General features: G+C 39.7%; 1 protein-coding gene across 1 annotated transcript in view; it reads right to left on the reverse strand.

Moving 5' to 3' along the window:
• The window catches only part of fgf14 (fibroblast growth factor 14), a 458,969-nt gene extending 436,552 nt beyond the window's left edge, over positions 1 to 22,417 (reverse strand). Inside the window, exon 1 of the mRNA XM_048597976.1 lies at positions 22,213 to 22,417. Coding sequence (XP_048453933.1) covers positions 22,213 to 22,417 — 205 coding nt within the window. The remainder of the gene's footprint in view (positions 1 to 22,212) is intronic.
• Positions 22,418 to 25,648: the final 3,231 nt, after the last annotated feature.

The raw sequence follows: 25,648 nt of genomic DNA on the forward strand, positions 1-25,648 counted from the left end.
GTCAGGTGTGGGTGATGGGTGTGGGGTGGGGTGTGGGTGCTGGGTGTACAGTTGGGTGTCGGTGGTGGGTGTGGGTGCTTGATGTGGGGTGGGGGTTTGGGTGACGGCTGTGGGGTGATGTGTGTGGCTGATGGGTATACAATCAGGTGTGGATGATGGGTGTATAGTCAGGTATGAGTGATGGATTGGGGTGGGGTGTGGGTGCACATGTGAGGTGTTGGTGATGCGAGTGCTGGGGATTGTGGGCGGTTGGTGTGCAGTTGGACTAGAAGGGTCGCTGCAAATATAGAAGAAGAGGGAAACAGCAAAGAAGTTAAATTTAGTCTGCAATGGAATGGGGGAAGATGAGGCTGCAGAGGACTGGAAGAGGAAATGCAAAGGAATGGTGACAAATGAGTTTAGGAAGACACAGGGAGAGAGAAACTCCAAATGGAGGGGGAGGGTGCCTGCAAAGGAGAAAGAACAAATTTAAACCTACTAAGGAATACACAGCTAACTCAGAGCCAGTAAACCTGAAGATGCTGAGGTAATTAATTTCTTGCAAATGAAGGTTGAATTTCTAGCTTATGGTTTATTGGGTTCAGGAGCTGCTGTGTGTCCAAAAAAACGGAGTGGATACCACCATAATGAACATTGTTTTAACTTTTACATTTTAACCTGAGAAGGAGATCTAAGATCCAGTAAACACTGTAGTAACTATGTGGTTACAACGTTCCAGCTTTACACTTATGTGTCTTCAGTTTGTGAAAGGTATGTTTAGAGACATGACTTCCTGCGTGTAGAAGCGTGTGTCAGCTATTTTGAAAAGGAGAACTTTGTTGCTAACCAATGTTAGTTGTATTGTACCAATCCAAAATTGTGGTGCCTCGGGAATTACAGGTTTCCTTGTGTGCTGAGGCTTTAGTTTGAATGAAGGGTGGTGATCATCGAGGATATTGAGGAGTTCCCCTACTTCTACATGAATCCAAATAACCCGTGCCAATGCAAATATAGAAGATACTGTTACTATGTGACTGAATCACCTCATGTAGGAGTTAATGAGAATGAAAAAGGAGCTCAAAACATATCAAAACATATCGCTTGAGAAGATCTCAAAAAGAGCTCTTGAATAAAAGGAATTAGCTTAATCACGCCCTAATCATTCTGATTAATCTTTTCTGCATTGTCTGTAATGCCTTCACAATTCTCTTAAAGGACGAAATAAGCAAAGAAAAATCTGAAAGTTTTGCAAACCACACTTCAACAGGCTGACACTCAGACAGAACCCATAGGACCAATGGAAATCAAGGGCCACTTTCTTATGTTAAAACTCTGTTACAGCAAAGTGAAACTAATCCCGATGCCCTGCTCTTTGCCTACAGCTCTCTACTTTCCTCCAGGCTTTGGTCCAGCTTTGCACTGAAAAGGTACAGTGGTCTTTGCCTTAACCATTCCCACTGGCAAAGCATTCCACATTTCCATAACACTCAGTTTAAAATATCTTCTCTTAACATCTCCTTGATGACCATTTCAATTCAAAGGACCCCTCGTCACAAATCTCCAACTTAAAGAAATAACCCAAACCTTAACTCGTTTCTTTCCATCAAAACTTTTCATAATCAGCAAGAACTTTTATTAGATACCCTATTAACATTCTCTGCACCAGCAGAAATAATTTGTTGGTTTAAACAATTATTTTATGGAATGTTGGAATCACTGGCAGAGGCTCCTTTTTTCATTCTCACTGAATTCTTAGTTAGATGATGCAGTCACATTGAAACAATGTTTCCTGCATTTGTGGAGACATATGGCGTAATACCAAATTTAAGTTACACCTAAGCGGTTTGCTAGGCTATCTCAGAGGAGATCAAGATATGAAGGATTTTAGTGATGAACCAGATGGGTTCTTAGAACAATCTGGTCATGGTCGCTAACATTGATACTGGATTTCATTCCAGACCGATTTATTTAACTGAATTAAATTTCCCAGCTGCTGTGGTGGTATTTGATCTTCAGTCTCCAGAATTGCTAGTCCACGCTTCTGAATTACTAGCTCAATGACATAACCATAATGCAAATATACCCATGTCCCTTCCCTCCACTTATGAGAATCATTCCTCATTACTTTATTTTCTCATGACTGGCACAACTCTGGTGAGTTAAAAATGTGATATGACCTTTCTAAAGTAGGGTGACCAAAATTTGTAACAACGATGTGCATTTATATAGAGCCTTGAATGTTGTAAAACAGAAGGATTATCAGAAAAAAATACTTGACGCCAAGCTACCTAAAGAAATATTAAGACAGTTAGATTTTAAACAGCACTTTAAAGGAGTAATGAAAGATGCAGATGTCAAGGAGGGAATTTCAGAGTTTTGAGCCCAAGATGCCTGAGGTACAGCTGTCAATGGAGGTGAGAACTGGAGAAGCGTAGAGATCTCAAAGGGACTAAGAGGTGGTAGTTTACAGAGATATGGAGAGGCAAAGCCATGAAGGATCTGAAAACAAGGATGAGAATTCTAAAGTTGTGATATTGCTGAACCAGGAACCAGTGTAGGTCAAACAGCACAGGATGAATGATGGATGAATTGGATTCGGTGAGAGTTGGGAAACAAGCAACAGAGTACACATCACCGCAAGTGGAACCTAAACTAATGCTTTGTATGAATTTATCACTGTATCTTCATTCCTGTACTCAGTTCAGCCATTTATTAAAGCCTACATACCATTCGCTTATTCTCCAGTTTTATCCACCTGCACTTCCACCTTCATTCTCTCTACATTTGGACCTATAAGTCTCTCCATTAAGGAAGTAATCTCATCCTTTCAATCACAAATACTTTTCATATCTGATGTTACACCCATCAGCTCTGAATACATCTAAAACTACACACCAGTTGTGTTACTTCTTAAAAAGCTTAAAATTGCATCAAACTTCAGGCACAAAACTTAAGACACAAAGCTTAGTAATAAATATTGGTAGCTTACCCAAAGAATTATTCAAAATGTTCATTTTATAAACAAAATCCAGAAAATGAGTGCATAACCTTTGTCAATATTCCCACTGTAGTATTGAGGGAACACAACAGCATCGCAGGGACAGTGCTGAGGAAATGTTACATCAAGAGAGGCGCAGTACAGAGGGATTGTTACGTTGACTGGAGGAGTGTTACTTTCTTGCAAGGGTAGGAGTATTTCAGTGTTGAAGGGACTATACGAAGGGAGTAGTACACTACTGGTGGTGCTGTTTTTCAAAATGGGATGTTAATCTGAGGACCTGGACACAAAATATATGTCTGTTTCTGTTGGTTTAGCCAATAAGAGTTACTGCTATGTCTCATCTTGTCATAATCCCTCATGTTCTTTTCTATGTAAACGTGCACGCCCACAAGCTCAATGCTGAGATGTGACTGTTTCGATGGTAGTATGAATTTGAGTGTATCTGTGAGAGAGAAAATATGTGTGTGTAAGTGTGTGTGTGTGTGAGAGTGAGTGTGTGAGAGAGAAAGAGAAAGAGACATGGTGCAGTTGTGGGATTTTTTTGACTTGCAAGGCAGATATATTCAGGGCAGTTTGAGTGTTAATGATTCTTGGCAAATATGTGAAGCCTGTAACAATTCTTTATTATTCAGACATTTCCAAATAATTTCATCAGTGGCATCCTCCATATAAAAGTAAAGGCCACAACACTTCACAATAATTAATTCATGTTTGTCATCTTTCATACATCCAAATTAGTTGTTTGCTTAATTGAATGTCTGGCATTTTCTGTTATTAATGAATGTTACCTATAATCAGGAAGGAATTAGAACCACAGTATATCTTGAAAGAGTGACACAGAAATTAATTCCCACCAGTAGGCAGCTAGAACCCTTGATGCTGAGTCTTTGACCACACTAACATCCTGGGATCACCTGGTGAATACCCTTTGGCAATTCTGCAATAAAGACTGAGAAATTCTAGACTACCGAAAAGGGAAGCAGTGAAGCAATCAAGAGGGAATGAGCAATAGGGGCCCAAGGTGTTGTGATTGCAGTGTCCAGGAGTCAATGATTTAAGACCATTATATACAGGAGCAAACTTAGACCATTTGGCCCAACAAGTCTGTTCCACTGTTCAATCATGTTGATATGTTTCTCAACCCCGTTCTCCTGCCTCCTCCCCATAACCCTTGATCCCCTTACTAATCAAGAACCTATCTATCTCTGTCTTAAATACACTCAATGGTTTGGCCTCCACAACCTTCTGAAGCAACAAGTTCCACAGATTCACCACCACCCTCTAGCTGAAGAAATTCCTTCTCATCCTCAGTTTTAAGGGGTTGTTCCTTTCACTTGGGACTGTGCCCTTGGGTCCTAGTCTCTTTAGTCAGATAGTAGTCCTAGTATTAATGTGCAACCAGTGAGATGGGCGTGGGGGGAGGGATGAGGAAGCATGCTCACAGAATTGTGAAATTGTTATGACACAGAAAGAAGCCATTTGGCCTCTCCTCTCTGCACTGGCTTTCACCTGGTGTCACTCCCCCACCTTCTCCCTGTTCCCTGCATGTTCTGCCTTTTCACATAGCAATCCAATTACTTTTCGATGGTCTCACTTGAATCCAGCTCCACCACATTTTCAGGAAGTACATTCCAAATCGTGACCATTCACTCTGTGAACACGTTTTACCTTGTGAGCCATTAGTTGTTTTGCCAAGTTCCTTAAATCTGTATTCGCTTGTTCTTGGTCCTTCCACCAATTGGAACAGTTTCTCCCCATCTACTGTGTCCGACACCTCATGATTTTGAATACACGTATCAAATCTCGTCTTAGCCTTCTAATCTCCAATGAAAACAGTCCCAACTTTTCTAATCAATCAACATAACTGCAATATAACCTGGGTACAACTAGGGGACAGTAACATGGCAATAAATTACTGAGTTAGTAATCCACAGGCCCAGACAAATGTTATGGAGACGTGGGTTCAAACTCCAACATGGCAGCTTGGGGAATTTAATTAAAATTCTAGTCTCTTTGACAGTGATCATGAAACTGCCAGATTGTGCTAAAGAAATCCACCTCATATACTAAGACCCTTTGGAGGAGGAACCTGATATCCTTAACACCAACTTGGTTGATTCTTACAAAAACCAAAAGAACTGTGGATGCTGTAAATCAGAAACAAAAAGACCCTTCCTCAGAACTTCCTCGGATCAGGAAGGGTCACTCAACCCAAAACATTAACTCTGATTTCTCTACACAGATGCTGCCAGACCTGCTGAGCATTTCCAGCAATTTCTGTTTTTGTTTGTGGTTGACTTGCCTGCTGAAATAGACCAGCAAATCAGCTGAAGATGGCTTATTGATGGCTGTTTGAAACCACTTAATACTGACTCTCATATCCCATGATCAACCATAAAAAAAAGTAAAAACAGATATCTGAAGTATGTTAAAATTAGAAAGCCACAAGAATCATTTATTAGACCCTAAACATCCCATCTGTGTGTGTCTTGGGGATGGGCAAAAGTAGGATGGAAAAAGCCAATCTTTAAAAATATGGTTTTAGAATTGCCCTCATATAATACATTGTGAATAAAAACCAAATGATTGTGGGATGGATAAATTATTAAGGTCATTCCTTAATAAAGACAGCTCTGAAACATTGTGAGCAATTAACATTTTCATTAGGCCTCTGAGAAGAGTGGTATTCCCTGAATATAAAGGACGTCAAGGAAGAAACTTAGTCTTAATAAATAGAAGGGAAACTATTTTCCCTTATTTTGTAATCCAAATTTTAGAAAATAACCATTTTAGTTATCTGCACAGGGAAGATCACAATAATCTTTTTCTGTGTGAGCATTGAAAATTTTTGTTCAATGCTCATCTGTACATGTGTACAATTCATGCTAATACTAATAGAATAGCTTCATTTGATAGGGAGTCCAAAACTGGGAATCACATGTATAAATGGTCAAGAACAAATAAAATACGGAATTCAGGAGAAATTTCTTTATCCAGAAAATAGTGAGATTAGAAACTTGTCAGCATATGGAGTGATTCAGGCAAATAGTGTAGATACCTTGAAGGGAAACAAGAGAAATACATGAACAAAGAAGGGCTTTATTAACTACCTTATGTCATCCCACAAAGCTAAACAGCCTTTGAAGTACTTTTAAAGTGTAGCTACTATTATGCAGAAAACTTTGAAGGCAATAAGCATGTGGCAAGCTCCCACAAACAATATGATAACGAGCAAACAATTTGCTTTGGTGATTTGTTAGTTAAATAAATATTTTCCGGGACACTGAGGAATACTCTGTTTCTTCCAAATAGTGGCACGGAATCTTTTACAACCACGTGAGAGGGCAGACAAGGCTTGGATTTGAGTGTCATCCAAAAGGTGTCACCTCCAAGAGGGCAGCACACTTCAGTACTGCATTAGAGTCAACCTAGATTTTTGCAGTCAAGTCTCTGGAGTGGGATTTGAACCCACAATCTTCTGACTCAGAGGCAACAGTGCTATGCATTTAGTCACAAAATAGGCAGATATGTTGATAGAGAAGCTGAAATAGAGTGGGAGGAAGCTTGTGTGAATCATATACACCAGCATGGATGAGTTATGTTGAATTGACCTGTTTCACCTGGAAGTCCAGTGAACATATTATCTAAAACAGGGATGAATATTAATACATGAACAAACTTCAATATATAAAATAAATTAAATTAGCATTTAAACTCTCTAGCTACGATAACAATATGAAATTATTAACATTAAATCAGTAATTATTACATCACAAATAAACCATCCATTGTAAACTGAAGGCAGTAATCCTTGTAGAATCGATATCTAGGCAACTATGAATTCATGATGCACCTCCACCAGGTGAGTCTTGAAGCTGTGCTGCAATTAAATTTGAGCTGCTGTAATAAGGCATTAAACCAGCAAGCAGGAATGCCAGACAGTGAACATTTCTGATTTGGAAATGCAGGGAGACACTCAGCTACTGGGAGCTAAAGCAGTGTGTGGGATATTAATTGTGCAGATGGAGGCTGGCAATAATCAGCAAAAAGTAGTGTCCACTCTTCCATATCCCCTTTCTCTTCTTCTATCTTATGGTCCAATCACGTTTCACTGCTACCATTGTGCGAAAGAACACTCCGGTGCAGATCGGTCCACATTCATAAGGCAAAGAGATCTATCATCTCATTCAAGACTTATTGGAAGATTTATTGGCATCCAGAATTTCCAAATAATTAGCAGCAACAGGTAATTGTCTACAAAGCACAGAAGCAGACTATCAATGCAAATGGTCCATGCTTGCATTTATGCTCCACATATGCCTCCTTCCTCCCCACTTCAGTTTGCCCAATCTTCTATTTCCTTCTTCTGCAAGCATTTATCCAGTGTTCCCACAGCACAAAGGTTGCTTGTTTGCAGGCTTTTGGCAAAATACAACTGAGGCCTTGAAATAATTGACTATGACGCATACTTCAATCAAATTCCTCCGGCTGGTTAAAATAAACAGTGATTAAAACAGTGGAGAAGGGAATTTGATACAAATGTGTTAATTGCTTGCAACAATAACTGCACATCATCAATTTTGTCAGTTAGAAAATGACTAACATTGAAATCAAAAGTTCAATTTGATGCCACTTGAAGTTGCAAAGCAAAATTACAAATGTTACAAAAAAAATCCCATAGTGCAACAAATGTTTCTCAGTTGAAATATTTATCAAATTCTTTCAGAAGGACACTGCTAAATGTGCTTCCATCACTCTCTCACACAGCAGATGCCAGATGTAACAACATTAATGTTGAGAGAGATATGTTTATTTAAGTAATGAGTGAGAAGAAAATGGAAGAAAAAAATAACATCACAAATGCCTCAAAACTACAAGAACTGTAAAGAGTTTGAAAATGAAACATGTTCCCTGTCAGTTCTACTTGTACACCAGCCTGCCTGCATAGTTTTATACACGGTTCATCCAGTGAGACAGCATTATTAAGCTTCAGGCATGGCCTATATATGTCTTCTATGTTCATGTAATTTTGATAGTAATTCAAAAAGGGCATATTAACCTCAGTTTATATACCTCTGGGCCAAGACATTTCCCCAGAGGTAAAATGTCTTCTGAAATACTTAGAGCAGATAACTGTCATTCCACGTGCAATTATGTCTATATTGCAGCTACTAATTTAGGAAAATTAATTGCATAGCATGATACTTTCTGCTAAAAGCGATGCATGAAAAAAGTTAAACTATGTTACGCAGCGAGGGGCTAGAATGTCCTAAGTAACTGAAAGAAGCAAAAGTAAAAAGATCAGAGGCATTGATTATAAGCTTTCAACCGTCATTAGCCACAGGAGTAGTGTTGGAATAAAAATAGAAATTGCTGGCAAAACTCAGCAGGTCTGGCACCATCTGCAGGAATAAAGCAGTTAACCTCAGTTCTAATGAAGAGTCACGAGACTGGAAATGTTAACTCTGCTTTCTTTCTTTCTGCCAGACCTGCTGAGTTTTGACAGCAATTTCTGTTTTGGTGTCAGATCTTCAGCATCTGTAGTTCTTTATATTATTACAGTCGTGTTGACATAGCTGTCAATTTTACATCAGCGTTCAAGAAAGGGAAGAGGGATAAACCAAGAAACTACAGGTCAATCAACTTAATAACAATGATAGGGATGTTACTGAAAATCATTATTGGGGACTAACCAAATATTCATTTGGAAACACGTGTTAATCAAGAAGAGTCAGCATAGATTTTTCAAGTGAAAACTGTGTCTAAGTTCATTGAATTATTTGAGGTAACAGAAAATGTTCATCAAGCTGGTGTAATTGATAGTGTATATATGGACATTCAGAAGGCATTAAATAAACTACCCAAACAGGAGATTAACTAAGAACATAGAAGCCAATGGAATTAAAGAGAAAATTGTGATAATGATAAAAAAATTAGTTCAGTAACAGAAAGCAAAATATACTGGTGGATGGATGTTTTTCAGACTGGCATGCAAAGCTGTTCTCCAAAGATCAGTTTTATGTTCATTATTCTTCCTTTTTTTTTTCTGAGCTGTTTTTTGTATCAGACTCAGATGAAGGAAATGGCATTATAAAGTTGCGGATGGTGTGCAACTTGGCAAGTAACAGGCAGTCTTGAGGATTGTTATAAGCATAATAGAGGGTGATTAATTCAATGAAGTGTGAAATGATGCACCTCTGAAGGAATAACATGGAATGAAAAGAAAGTATGCTAATAAACAGGTCCATCTTGAAAAGTATGCACGAGCAGGGAGGCCCCGGTGATCATACACACAAATCTTTAAAGATGGAAGAGTAAATTGGTGGTTAAAAAGGCAAATAGATTAATGGTTTAATAAACAGGGAAACAGAGTGTAAAAGCAAAGAGATCACATGAAAACTTTATAAGTGACTGGTCAGACCTCAGCTATAACATTGTGGTTAATTTTCAGACACCACACATCAGGAGATACATAAAAGTCTCAGAAAAGATACAGAGGTGGGTAACAAGAATAAGGTGATCATGCATATGGAATAAATACAAATCACTAATCATTTGAATAGACAGTAATGACTTATGATCTATAAAACACTTACTAAAGTACAAGAGATAGTAGGAACTGCAGATGCTGGAGAATCCGAGACAACAAGGTGCAGGGCTGGATGAACACAGCAGGCCAAGCAGCATCATAGGAGCAGAGAGGCTACAACGTTGTTTTATACAAAGTTTAAATGTTGCATAGAATTTATAGCACAGGAACTGGCCAATCAACCCAACTTGTGGATGCTGGTGTTTGTGCTGGACACGTTTTTTTTAGATAAATGGCTTGTGGTCAGCATTTATCCCACAATAATTTCCAGATGATGGAATTGTCATATTAAGATCAACAACATCCTTGACTTCAGTTAAGAGGAGAGGTTAGACTGTCCTCCTTGCAATAAGGCTAAGCAGTAAACTAATACAGATTTTCAAGATGATGAGAAAAATTATTCTGGCCAATGCATCAATAATCAGAGGTTATAGATGCAAAATCAAGGCAACTTTACATCTTATTACCACATAGCCCATTTTGGTTGAATGGTCTGTTTCTGTGCTGTATTTACGACTAACATCATAGTCATGATTTAAAAATGCTTTAAAAAAATACAAGATTTCAACTAAATTTACGTAATATTAAAAGCATTCTTATGCATGTGTTTTATTAAAAAGATATTACTTATGCCTTTCGTAAGTGGTTTGTTGCAGGCATTTCTTTCAGAAAATCATAACAACGGAATTGTCATCAAAATCTGAAAATGTGAAAAAAGTCCACTTGATTATTACCACCTTCTGTTATCCATTGAATGACTTTAAGAGTCTAAAACACATGCAAGTGTGAACACAGTAAGAAACAGTGGAAGATCAGAATCAGATGTTCATTATCTTCCATTTTAGTCTAATAGATCATTTAGTTGGTCAAAGTTACCTCAAATGAAAATTATCTATAACTATATCTAAAATCATAATCATTTCATATAAATTATCGTACATAGTATGTTATGTTTATCTAATGTTTGCTCCAACTGACAGATGCTATCAAGCCATGGCAACAGCATGCTTTATCACTAGCATAAGACAACTTATAAAATCCCGATTGCCTATTCACTTCAACAGCAACCTGGAGACAGAAACAAATGGGATGCAGCTTCAGCTGGTCACCAGGCTCCAACACATCTGTCATGTCACAAACAACTACATGAAGCTCCACGAATTCAAAAACATGACCCATGAGAGTCTTCAACACTCCAGTCTGCAAGAGCTAATCCAAGACTGTATCTGTACAAGTGGAACCAGCAAATGGTGAGTTGATTAGAATTTGGAGCACATTGCCAAATTTCCTTTTGGGGGTGAGGTGAGAGCAGATTCAATATTAGCCATCAAAATAGAACTAAATAAACATTTAAAGGAGAAACATATTGCAGGGATATTAGAAAGAAGCAAGGGTATGTAATTACTTAGATTGCTCTTCTAAAGAGCCAACAAAGTCTCAACGGACCAAATGGCTGACTTGTGCGCTGTACGATTCTATATTTCAGTAAGAGAAGAATATCAACACCATCAAATTATTGATTTAAGAATAATCAATAAGGCCAATCTCCGCCTTCCAGCAAAAGCTTACAGACCGAGGTATCCATAAACATTCAACTCTGTAAAATTTAAACACAAGAAGCAACAACTGGCACCAGAAGAGAAACAAAAAAAGGAACAGCAATGCAACCATAACCTTAAGGCACCAGGACCAGTAATGGAGTTTGCACACTTCAAAGACAGAGGTCTTGCCTTTGATTTTTCAGATAATGATGCAGGGCTATCATTCTTTGGTGATTATTTGTAATTTTCTTAAATTACAATGTATAGGGCCAAATTGCTGGTTTTCAAGTTTCATAATTTATTTCAGTAGGGTGACAATTGCCAAGTAATAGGTGGAAAAATTGGGAAACAGAACAATCTGAATGATATTTGGGAATAGACAGATGGTGTTAGATTGATTGGCCTTGTTTTATGGTCAGGTGCAACATGGCTGGGAGAAGGCTTTCCTATTCTGTGTCAGGAAAATAATTTCTGTCACTCATTAGTGAGCAGGCTATTGATGTCTGTCATTCTCAAGACAGCACGGGACCATTTTCATTTCTTTAGCATTCAATTAATACATATAACAACAGGTAGGTGGCACATTAAAACACACAGCCTTTGGGCCCGAAACATCAGCTTTCCTGCTCCTCTGATGCTGCTTGGCCTGCTGTGTTCATCCAGCTCTACATCTTGTTATCTCAGATTCTCCAGCATCTGTAGTTCCTACTATCTCTGCCTCCATCATCTAGTGTGGAAGTCTAATGGCATTCTCCAACAAGTGTTGAAGCAGCATTTTTTAAAATCTAAAGTGCCACTATTAAAGATTTTATTTTACCTTAATAACTGGTCTCTTAAGACAGCCAGGAGCCTCAGGATAAAGCAGTATGTTTATTCGATCCCCCAGGGCTTCTCAGGGAGAGATACGAATTGTGAAATATAGCAAGACCCAGAATCTAGGAAGTTGAGAAGAAATATCTCTGGTTCTGCGAGTGCTAAAGTATTTCTGGGATCTACTGAAAGACATGTTCCAGAAATATGTGAAGGTACCAACTCTCCAGAATTGCCCTGTAGTCTCTGGGAATAAAAAATTAATCTTCAGGATATTGCTTATGGGAATAACATGAGGAAAATCATAGATGGAGCGGTAAATAAATAGTGATCCATTTTCCATTCTGTTTGAATATCTGTTAGTTATGATGATACAAGAGATGGCAAGAAAACAATGTTTGACTGACAGACAATCATCACCCTGCCAAGCAATATGGAGCCCTTTAGCCTATTCTGATGGTTGTCCATCAGGAGATAAGGTGCTCTGAAGACCAGGGTAGGAATGGATGGTCGGGGGATGAGATGGCAGGGAGAGGTATGTGGTAGGAGGTGGAAAGATATGTGATTAAATCTCCAGTATACATCCAAGCAGAGCAGAAATCACACCATGGGCGCCATAAAGGGATCTGAAAATATTGGTGGTTTAAGAATCAAGGTCCTGAATCCTGCAAATTGAGGAAGAGATGGTTCAGCATTGGCGGCATTATGGATCCATTAGCAACTGGAGATGTAAGGTATTGGGTCCTAAAGCTTGTGTGGACAGTGGGCAAAATCCAACGCATAAATAAGAAAACTAAGATGTGGGCATGCACATCTTCAAGACATCTGTCCAGATTATATTTTTACCTTAAATCTAATCAAGTGATTGAGACAATTTACAGAACATGTTCTGTGACATTCGGAAGGAAAAGAAGCTTCTAATTTCCACAGGAGCATTAATCTATACGTATGGGTCAGTGCACACTGAGTAGCCGTGTAATGAAGGCTTGGCACAGATATTACTCATTCAATGCATTTAGTACAGTTAGATGAACTTAAGTACATGTGTATGTAACTAGTCCAATTGGCCCAATTTGATGGTGATGGATGAATGAATGTAAATTGATAAAAAGCCAATTAAAAATAAACTGAACTGAGAAAGGAAAGTCTCGCTATTCATTAACCTGTGGATTGCACAGTTACACTAAGTAGTCAGCATCTATAAAATTACATCAAAATTTACAGCAAAGCAATAGACCATTTGGCCCAACAGTGTATGTTGGTGTTTATACTCCACATGCTTTTCCCACTAAACTTTATCTTTGCCTATCAGTGTATCCTTCTACTTCTTTCTCCATGGTCATTAACTAGTTTTTCTTCAAGTGTATCTATACTATGTGCCTCAATTACTCCAGGTGACAGTGAGATAGTGAGTTCCAAATGCTCACCACTCTCTGGGTCAAGAAGTTTATCCTGACTTCCTATGGATATATCACTGACTGTCTTATATTTATGAAAAAGCAAAATATTGCTTATAACGGAAATTTGAAATGAAAACAGAAAATGCTGGTCTCACAACATCCATGGAGAAAGAAACAGCATTTACATTTCAGGTTAACATTAACCTTTCCTCAGAACTGTTGAATGGTCCCTTGCTTTGGACTCCCCAGTAAATGGAACTATTATGTCTTACCTATTAAAAAATCCCTAATTGTAACGACCTCTATCAAATCATCTCTCACAATTTCCTCTTCTATAGCCCAGTTTGTTCAATGTTTCCTAATAGTTATAATATGTAAGTTGTAGTATGATTTTCACAAATAGTTTTTGTATCCATTCTGTGCTTCTATGTCCTTTTTGTAATATAAAGCTGAATCTTATCTAAATTCAGCTAAGTGTCATTTTTGGCAGATTTCACGGAGGGTTTCATTCCATGAACCTGAGCAAATTTTCTTTCACTATCTTCCCAAACACTCCCATGGCACCCCATCCATAGTTTTCCAAATCACCGCAGGCAGAAGTAGTGGCCACTGGCAGGACCTCCCAGGATTTCTACAGCAGGTGCTATTTTTTAAAGCCCAGCCATGCAGCTGGTCAAGTGATGGCAATTCATTGCTGCCCTGAATGGTTCCAGACAATCGCAACAAGGCAGGTCAGACAGAGGTTAATTGGCACTCTCTGAGAAAGTTGGGGGATGGGATATGGAGGGGGGTTGTCAATCACAGACAGGCAAGCAACACTACTCAAAAAAGCCCTCTCTATCCAGTGCAGCTACTGTTTACCTTTAGTGGCTGCTGAAGAGTCAGGTAGGCCCTGAACCTGCTCCTGTTTCAGTCAACTTAGCAGTAGAGTCCTACTACAGATACTGGTTTTATATATATATATATAAAACTTGCTCAATGCCACCATCTGCAACTGATAAAATATTTGTTAGACCATTGGACCCAACATGGAATTAGATGTTAATCAGGCCTTCCTGTATTGCAAGGTTGGGAGGAAGTTCACTTTCAGCCACACATGTAGAAAGCAAATATCATTCCATCTATCAATAGGCTATCTGGCCTGTAAATTACGGATCCAAATTCCTTCACATAATAATAGATGTGATGGCATTTTCGTTTAGAATACCAATTCATGACACCTTGATATAGACATCACACTGGTGTTAAAAGCATTGAATACTCCATAATTTATTGTGTACAGACAATCCTGGACTCAGATCCTGGAAAACCAGTTCAATTATGCCAGAGAAACAACCATTCTGCAAGAGATAAACTTGTTTCAGAAGTTCAATTACCGAAGGATTCTAAGATTATATTTTAACAGGAGCTCGCTTATGTCATAAGCTGTATCATGATTTGGATCTGTTGTGATTCAAAATAATTTCACAAATACCTTCACAATTAACTGTTGGATAAAGACAAGACAATCATCTGACTATGTAATATGAAATTAGAGTAGAAGTAGGATCCTCTGGCTATATAATAGGAAATGAACACTCAATGAGTGGAAATAGAAAGCTCCCTGATTTCCTGTTGGCTCATGTGTGTTTTGGGGATTTATAGAGTTTGGTGGCAATGTATTTCAACTAACAGAATAGGAAGAAGTGAGGTCTCTGACAGACTTCATGCTAAGGCTTTAAAAAGAAGTGGTTAGTAATACAGATGATGCGCTGGTTTTAATTTTCCAAAGTTCCCTAGATTCGGGAAAGACTCCATTGAATTGAAAAATAGAGAATGTAACTCCTTTATTCAAGAACAGAAGCAAGACAGGAAGCAGGAAACTATAGGCTAGTTAGCTGAACAGCTGCCATAGGGAAGATGGTGGAAGCTATTATTAAAGACGTTATAACAGGATGCTTAGGAAAATCCAAGGAACTCACAGGGAATCAATATGGTTTTGTGAAAATGAAATCGTGTTTCTATAATTTATTTGAGATTTTTGACAAGGAAGCATTCCTTTAGATAAAGGGTAACTGATGGATGTGCTGTTCTTAAATTTCAAAAAGGCATTTTATAAGATAGTACATCAAAGGTTATTGTTGTAAATAAAAGTTCATGGTGTAGGAGTATTGGCATGGTGTATTGGCATAAAAAAATCGGTTGGCTAACAAGAAACAGAGATACAGTAGGCAAGATCTAACAAGTGATGTGCCACAGGGATCAAAGCTTGAGAACTTTTTACAGATTATACAAGTTACTCGAATGAAGGAATGGAAGTATGATTGCTACATTTGCTGGTGACACAAAGGTCGGTAGGAGACAGTAAATTGTAAAGAGGACATTAGGAGGCAAGTAATTGGATATTGAAAGGTTAAATGAGTGGGTAAATCTATGGCAAATGGGGTATAATATGAGAAAATATAAAATTGTCCTTTCTCACAAGAAGAATAAAAAGTATATATTTTTCAGATGGTGAGAGATTGCAGAACTCTGAGATGCAGAGGTATTTGGGTATCCTAGACTTATAGAGTCAGAGAGTTATAGAGGCCATGGGAAACATTGTGTGGGGGGTGGGTCTGTGTGTGATGCCCTTCAGAGGGTCAGTGTGGACTTGTTGGGCCGAATGGCCTGTTTCCACACTGTAGGGATTCTGAGTTCTACAGCACAGAAAAAGACACCTTGGCCCATCATATGAATCTCAAAACGTTAGTATGCAGATACATAAGTACATAAGAATTGGGAGCAGGAGTAGGTAATTCAGCACCTCAATCCTGCTCCACCATTTGATATGACCATGGCAGATCTCATCTCAGTCTCAACTCCACTTTCCTGCCCAATCTCCATCACCCTTCAACCCATTACTAATTAAAAATCTGTCTATCTCATCCTTAAGTTTGCTCAGTGTCCCTGCATCCATCAGACTCTGGGGTAGTGAATTTCATAGACTCATGACCCTTTGAGAGAAGTCATTTCTCCTAGTTTTAAATCTGCTATCCTATTCTAATACTATGACTCCTTGGTCTAGATTGCCCCACATGAGGAAACATCCATTCTGTGTTTAGTTTATCAATCATTTTTAGCATTGCACACATCTCAATTAGATCTCCTCTCATTCTTCTAAACTCCAGACAGTTTAGGCCTAAGCTACTTAATTTCCCTTCATAAGATAAACCCCTCACCTCTGGAGTCAATGTAGTGAATCTCCTCTGAACTTCTTCCAATACAATTCCCCGTCAAGTAAGGCAACTAAAATTGTGCCTGGAGTATTGCATACAGTCTCACTAATGGCTTTCACAGTTGCAGCAACATTTCCCTACTTTTGTACTCTATTCCTTTAGCAAAAAATGCCAAAATTCTATTTGCCTTTATTACCTGCTGTACCTGCATACCCATATTCTGCAATTTATGCACAAGGACACCCAGGCCCCTCTGTAGTGAAGCACTCTGAAGTTTCCCTCTATTTAGATAATAAATTGCCTTTCTATTCCTCTAACCAAAATGGATAACCTCACACTTATCCACAGCAGGTAATCTGGAAAGCAAATAGAATGCTGTTGTTTATTGTGAGGGAAATTGATACAGAAGTATGGAAGTTTTGCTTCAGATGTACAGGAAAATAGTGAGACCACATCTGGAATACTGTGTATAGGTTTGGTTATGGTATTTAAGGTAGATTCAAATGCATTGAAGGCAGTTCAAAGATTTCCTGGACTAATACCTGGAACAGGTAGCTTGCCTTACAAAGGAAGGTTGAAAATGTGATATTTGTTTCCACTGGAATTTAGAAGAACAAGAGGTGACTTGACAAAAACATATAAGATCCTGTGGGTCTTGGCAGAGTGGATGTGGAAATGCTGTTTACTCTAGTTGGAGATTCTAGAAGTACATGTTTAAAATTGAGGTCACACTTTTAAGGTAGAACTGAGAAGGAATGTTTTCTCACACAGGATCATGAGTTTTTGGAACCCTCTTCCGGACAATATGGAGGAAGAAATGCTCTGAATATTTTTAAGGCAGAGACAGATAGATTCTTAATCAGCAAAGGGTGAAAGGTTACCAGGGTAAGTGGGAATGTGGAGTTATCAGATTAACTCATTTTATTGAATGGCGGAGCTAGCTCAAGGCACCAAATGAACTTTTCCTGGTAGTAATTTGTATGTTTATACAGTCATAGATGCATACAGCAGGGAAACAGACCCTTCAGTCCAACTCGTCCACGCTGACCATGCATCCAAAACTGAACTAGTCCCATTTGCCTACATGTGGCCCATATCCCTCTAAAACTTTTCTATTCATGTACCTGTCCAAATGTATTTTAAATGTTGCAATTGTATCCAGCTCTGCCACTTTCTCTGGCATGTATGTGCCTTTGTGATAATTCCAATGAATTACACATTACATAAAAGAAAGAATGAGAGATGGGGTAAACATGTTTCTGGTGATCAGAGAATAACACTTCTTCCAATTTCTTGTCTGTTCAATTATGCATTTGATTTGGTCATGACAATCTGTTGGTGATGACAAGCAATAAGTTAAGTCAGTCATTTTTCAGTGTCAATTGGGTTTTTTCTCATTGTTTGCTGTGTCTACCGGTTGTCAGTAACATGAAGAAAGCTACACTTCCATTTCTACGGCTGTAGAAAAAAGTTCCAATGACCTTTACCATCTCCATATCACCATTTCTAAAAATATCCTGCATCTTAAAAAGAAAAATACCTTATATTTGGACACAAGATGGTGTTGTAGATCTTTTTTTATAAAAAGTGTCACCCTGGGATTCTCCAAGTTTGAAATCTTGGAAGTTTTTAAAATTTAGATTAATACCAGTTTCCTTGATTGGGATTAAGAGAAAAGTTTTGATACAGTCGATTAATTATATTTCATGATCATTTAATGGAATGGATTTTTAAATTCAACTGTGATTCATTCTCATTATCCTATGACCTAGGAAAAAAGCCATACATTATTTAATCATTACACTATACAAAGGAGAATATAACTTGAGGAACAAGAACAGGAGATGATAAACAATAGAGACAGCTTGAGACACTAAGTTTTGAAGTTGACGTCTGTTACAGAACAAGTAGATTCAGTTAAATGTGTGGCCCTTGTTTTATGTAACACTGGATCAATTTGCAAATGTTAAGATTGGTGTAAATAAAGGATCTAACAGTAGAGTCCATTTAGTTCATCATATCAAATCTTTGAGTTATGCAAATGTTGCAAAACCCATCTTTCCACAACCCCTTTTTTTCAAATTGATATCCAAATTCACATTGAAAGATAGTATTGAATCAAATTTCACCAAACTTTTAAGCAGTGTAGTCTAGATCATCACCAGCTATGTAAATAAAATCCTCTGCATCATCCCTATTCTTTTGCAATTACCTAAATTTGTGTCCCTCCAGTTACCAATAGTCCGACCACTGAAAACAGTTTCCTCTTATATACTGCTTTGATCCTTTGTGCAATGGGTTACCTGCCTGGTGTTAGACAATAAATTATCATAATTGTATATCAACAATGAATTATGTTGGCATGACTTGTGTTGATGCAAGCAAATCCATTCATTATTGCTCAAGACTGGTTATCCCTTAGATGGGTCCATCATTCCCAATGATGGATTCTGATTGTTGGGGTCAAGATGTTGTGTGGAGTACAGTACTCCACCAATCACCAGCATTCAATTAGAATCACTGAATTTTTCCATTGCCCTTATTAGATAAACAGAACCAGGCACCGCGGGAATTATATATTAACAAGTGGAAGTTAAAAGGGGGAGAGATTATTTAGACAGAAACTTCATAAAACATTAACAATTAATGATTGAGCGGAGAAATCGCACTTTCCCTGAATGCTTTGTTCCCCGTCCTTGCCTTTTCCCCCTCTCTCTCAGATTTGACTTTTTGTACAATGCAAGGCTGTTTTTTAAGAGTCCATCAATCGGGTTTTGGCAGCAATCGTTTACTCCCCCGCGAGATCCCGACTCTGCTACCAAGGCCCTGTTTGTTTAACAACATGAAGGTTTTGTCGCAGCGAGTGCAGGCTGGAAGTAAGCAACGAGTGCAGGGGAATAGCTGGGCAAGATAAGGCTCTCTGCCACCACACACCAGCAAATGAAAACACTACAGCATGCGGCACTTACTGTATTTACTATACTGCATTACACGGTAAGAGAATAGCCAGGATCGAGAGGAAATAGATGGGACTGCTGTTTATGGTCGCATTCACAAGGCATAAAGAAACAGTCTCATTATAAATTTCCACAATTGATAGGTAAAATGTAGTATTGTATATAGAAACGAGGAGCCTGCGCCATGTAGTTTTCACATAAAATACACATATTTGACGGATCAAATATTCCCGGGACGTACATGTCTATCTTAGGGGGCCACATTTATGTTCAGTCCCCGCTGCACGTAAGATATTTCTACCTGTGTAGGATAGGTGTCTATGTGCGTTCCAAATATGGGACACAATAGCATGTTTACACACATTACTCGTACGATTACGTGTGAAGACACTGTTTGAATTGTGGATGTGCGTACAATGCTCGTATGTTGTACGTACGGCTGCATTCCTGGGTGGACAGCAAGCAGTTTGCAGAGAGCGAGGTAAATCAATGTGATGCAGTACTAAGGGAAGAGTGGGCTTTGCAGTAATCGCTGGTAAAGGAAAGCGGGCGCCTTTTGGTTGGTTTGTGCATCCATTTGGACTTGCCTTTGTTCGAGACATGTTGCAGGAGAAGGGTCGTTCAGCTCAAATGCAATGTTCCGTAAACTTCAAGCAAATGCAGGATATGCCGATGTTTGCGGGGTAACAGACACAGCCCCTGCGGAGGGATTGCATCCTCATCTAAACAAAAGATCTAAAGATTTGTATTATTAGTAACACCTGAGCGATGCATCTGTGGTAAAATAAACATTTTCTCAGATAAAGGGGCGCCGCCATGTAACGAAACACGTAATGCAGACCCAGACTGAATTGGAATAAGGCTCAAATGTAAATGAGGAAATCCATGACTAAAACAAGTCTATAATAAGCTGGAAGGCAGTTACGTCAAATCGGCTTCGCTTGGGTTCCTGAATGTAGAAGATTAAATGAAATTTGCCTCTCTTTTTTGTCCCAAATCACAAAATTCACTGACACCTCAACGTGGGGTGTCGGAGTTGCTTTCTTACCGCGTCTTTGCAACTGGATGTTTCTTTTTAACTGATCCACTAATTTAATTAATGCTGCAGAAAGCAGCAATTCCGTCAACAAAACCCCTCCGCCTTGGACTCCAGCTTTTCCTTCTCATTTAAAAATATTCGTTAAGTTTGAATAATGAATGGTGTTTAGGCCACTTTCCCTTTTGAGTTGTCTCCTCAGCAAGAGTCAAAGGTATACGATGAAGTATAAATGATCAAACACACACACACACACATCTTGCAGTCAGTTGGTTTTAATAAAAGGAATGCGTTGGAAACTCTCGTTCCATAAGAAGCGGGACAGAGGTAGATTCCAGGACATCGCATCAACAACAATATCCGTGGAAACAACAGTCCGCGCCTTCCCTGAAAGGCAGACACTGCAGAACTAACAAGATGGGTTCACGAGATAGAGCTACCTAGAGTTTACCTGCCCAACTTCCCTTGGGCTTTCTATAAAGTTTTACATATTTAAATAAGAGCTAAATGATGGAGAACAGGCTCTGTTTGAATTGCTGTCGGATTTGCCTCAAACACCCCGAATTAGAGCTCACGGCGGGGGCGCTTTGCAATAAATGCTTGACCCTAAAAAAGTGTCCCTGAGGTTGTATCAGGTCAGGCAGCGGGATATGAGAAATAATCATTCCTCCAACGCCCTCCACCCCCTGCCAATTGCTCCCATCTTCAGCTGAGCCACTTCACAGTAATCTCAATGAGCACAGTGCGGGGTTAACCTCACCGTCGCCATAAATGCTCGATCATATCGAATCGCACTTTATTAACCAGTTTTCTGTCTCTTTGGGGAAAGCACAGTCCCCGCGGATGCAGCGTTAGGAACAAGGTGAATCCCATCATTCAACTTAATGCAGGTTACTGCCCACAAGCCCGAGATATTCACTAACAGCATGGCCCTCCCCTCCGGCTTTCCCCAAAAACAAAATAAATAAATAATCGGATTGCACCTTTCGAAGAGTTACTCAAACTTTATTGCAATTGGGCGGCAAGAGTCTCTTCGATCGCACAGACTTCAGAGAGAGTAAGAGGAAAAATATCTGCATTACCGAGAACCTTCAAGTGAGAGCTGCGATCTCGGGTTCTTGCAAACTAGCTGGAGACTAGCTTGGAGAGAGAGAAGCATTTCATCCTGTCTCCATCGAGGAAAACCGTTCGTCTATGACAGTAACGGCTGGACCTGAAATGAGGGTGAATTTCGATGGCAAGAGCGCTGACACTCATTCATGTTTTTACATTTCAGAGAAGCAAGATCACGTAACTTTAATGCGCGAGGTGTCTGAGGATGCCAGGGGCTATCGACTGCCACACTATATGACACACAGGGCTTTGTTTAAATAAAACAGGGACGTCCTGCTAGCAAAGACACACACACACAGAAAAAGAACTCTTCCGTGAAGTAGCAGCTATAATAACGCTTGCCCCTGGTTGTTTCTAAGGTGTCAGAATGCCAAAGAAACGGCAGTGATCTACTACACCGCAGTGCCAACGTCAGAAGCAGCCTTAGCCTTTTACCAGACTTCTCTATTCGATAGATATAGGCAGTAACCCGGAAACCAGGGATCTACATTTAAAATTTTAAAAATATCTGCCAGACGTACGTGTGTGAGGGGTACAGAGAGAGAAAAAAAGCAAGAACGATAGCCCATCTGAAGGAGCAAATGCTTACCAACTGGACTCTTGTTTTTCTTAAGACTCTTTCCACAAAGACACTGCAGCATATGCGTTCCTTTGCTGAAGATATTCCAAAGAAACCACATTGATTTAGACGAAGAACAATCCAGCAGCTGAGACACCCTGAGATGCAGATTCTCCTGGTTGCATAATAGACTCTGCTCAGTCCGTCTGCTGACTGGAGCCACCAAATTTCGCATAGAAAATGATATTCCGATCCCTCACACTCTGTGCCTCACGTGATAGTATCTCAGACTTCTCAATAAAGGCAACTGATGCTGCTTACAGCAACATTGGAACAGCAGGAAGACCGGGGACTGCTCTTTCTATTCTAGCGCAAGGTGTCTTGGGAGAGAAAGAAGTCGGTGTGTTAACAAGGACGCCCACCCCTTCCCCCTTTCCACCAACCCCTCTCCCCTCCCCAGAAAAGAAAACCCAAAATACTAATCTGGAGACAGCGAAAAGCGAATCATCCCCAGTGGAAGCAGCAGCAGCATTGCCCAGGAGTTGGTCGATTGGGGAACCAGCAGGACGTGGCGGATCTACTGAGCATCTGTTGCACCCAGAGGAAGTGAGAGAGAACCAGATCGCATCCTCATTGTGTTCAGCCCCCACCTCAGGACCGGGAGGTCGTGCCGTGCCCAGCCCAGCGTCAGGCTGTGCAAACGCTGCTGTTTCTTTCACCTCTTTGCAGGACTGAGTGTATTTTACAACGGTCTTTTTTTTTATCCCCCTGGTGAATCTGCAATTCTCAATCAGGCCACACAGAGCCGGACGGCGGAGCAACGTGGTGAAATCCTGTGGCCATCCGATTCAGTTACACTTCAGTCAGTTGGAGCTGCTTTCGCCATCCACCCGGTCCCCTGCACACCCTCAACTCCCATACAGAAATATAAAAACAAAAAACCCCGACTTTAGGACCCACAGCAATCTGCATCCACTCGGTGTGATGTGATAACCGACAGCCGGACAGAGGTGGTGTTCAGCTCAGCCTCTCTCAGGGAACGCCGCGGACTCCGGCTGAATGGAGCTCACTGGAGATTGCAGAATATAGTCTCTGGATGAACCTGGTTGGATGGAGCGGTTTGGGAACTTGTGTGCGTCGTTACTGGGCTTCGTGCGTTAAACATCTCGAAAGGCGAATTCTTTTCAAAAAGGAGCCCATTGCTTTCCTCCAGGTATTGAGCTAAACTCCACATACATCCCGAATAATGCGGATGTCAGCGTGCCTTCTACAAAACAGAATTACATGTGCAGCGATAAACAAGTATCTTGTAACTACAGAGATCTCAGTCACACACAAGTGGTACATGTTGTGGTGTCTCTCTCTCTCTCTAAATGGATCTCAATTCTTGAATCACATTCCTACACAGTAGAGTAAAAACCAAGGTTCTGATTGGTTGCCCGCCTGACTACTTGTCATGAAGACTTCCAAAAACTGAAGAGATTATAATAGTTTACCCCACCCCCACCCTCAAAACAACTAAAGGCAACCTCCAGGAGGTAAAAAAAAAACAAAAATGACAAAAAGCTTCATTCCAAACGACACCTTTCTTGCTAGTGAATGTATTCTTGTTGCATCCATTGTTCCTTGGAAACTCCGTAAGAATCATAGAATCTTGCAGGGCAAAAGTTCATTCAGCCCATTGTGCACCCACTGGCTCTTTCCCTCACCTCATCCCACACTTTGCCTTACAAATTTTCCAACTTGAGTTTTTGACCAGTTTCCTTTTGCAAGTTATTATTGAACCTGCCGTGCAACTCATTCCAGGTTCCACAACTCACTGAGTCACCAATGACTCTCCCAGCACTCCTCTGCTTCCATTACCAAGTACAATAATTCTGTGCCCTCTGGTTACTGAGGTCTGACAAGAGCAAAACGGGGGGGGGGGGGGCAAGGAAGAAATGAGTACAGTATTTAAATATTTCAGAGGATACTACGCAGACGCAAAGGAAGCATACTCTGTGTAGAAAAACAGGACTCTAACTGTAGGAAGCTGAATCACTTTGCACAGAAGTGTTTTGGTGGAAAGAAACAAACCAAGACGATAAGGGTGGCCACTGGAGAAATATTGGGCAATGATTCTGATTAATCATCTATAAAAGTCGGCATCCTGTGGTCTCAAGGTGATAAATTGTTTGTGTCTGATATAACAATGACTGCTGTAGGAGAGCAACAAGTGAGTGTGAAGTTGTCAGATAAAAGTAAAATCACCGTAATCTTACCAGATCTTAAAGCTGCTCCCCCATTAGAGAGAGAGAGACCGAGACAGATGACTCATGGTGCTTTAATCTGAGGGTGGCCACACCTCAGGTGAGGGGAGAGGTGAAGAAGGACAATCCTTCACATCAACCTCAGCCAGTACACAAATTGAATCCCCGCTGTTAGCGTCACTCTGCATTGCAAACCAGCTGTCCAGCCAACCATACAACATTATGCGTTTTGATGACTTGTGTGAAGTAATTTAAGATGATGACCCAAAATAAAGCCATCAATGTTAATATTGGAGCCACATAATGGAACAATACTCATTCCAAGAGAGCAACTGAAGATTGAAGCCTAATGCAATGGGATGAAGGAAGATTCACAGCACTAAATAGTAGGTATTCAGCAAAATCAACTCCAATCAGATGAAGCAAGTCTAAGCTTAAACTAGTAACCCTTCATCAAAAAGATGTGTAATGTTTCACAGGGCATTAAACCATTAATTGCTGAACAGATCCTAAAAGATTACGGAGATATTTTCACAGTTGTATGTGGTCCTGGTAAATACCATCTCACAGTAGCTGTATAAGACCAGCTAAGTATCTGCCAAGGAAAATTCCAGCTGCCTTCAAATCCAATGTGAAAAACGAGATAGAAGAGCTGGAAATCAAGGGAGTAATCAAAACGTTTGGTCATACAGAAACTGTACTGGTGAAAAAAGACATATTTTGTTGAAGCCTTTTGCACTTATCAGGACAATTTTTCTAAAATATCAATTTAAGGTGCAAAACAACATTTAAACTGTGTGAGAGATAAGTGTTGATTAGTTAGCAAGTGGATGCCGACATAGAGGTGATGTCATGGAGAATGTGCCAGTTAATAATGATTGATAGTTAATCATCAAGCTTTGTTTACATTTTAAACAAGGCAGCTTGATTGATTGCCCTAAGAAATTAAGATTTGAATGGTTGTCACCTATTTTGTTGAGTTGAAATAGGTGCAGTGCATGTACATATGCAAAGAACAGGTCTCCGCGCACCAATATGTGTAGTTTCCAATACACACAAGTGTTTTACACTGTAAGTCCAACCAATCATCATAAGTTGGTTGTCAGTGAAATTCTTCACATATTTAGAATTAACCAGCAAATGTCCAATTGCAGAATCACATCTAATGTTGGACACTGTGTTGTGAGTTGCATTTGCATGGGATGTCTGAGTACCTC

Source organism: Rhincodon typus, chromosome 6 (genome assembly GCF_021869965.1).
Source record: "Rhincodon typus isolate 14 chromosome 6, sRhiTyp1.1, whole genome shotgun sequence".
NCBI lineage: Eukaryota > Metazoa > Chordata > Chondrichthyes > Orectolobiformes > Rhincodontidae > Rhincodon > Rhincodon typus.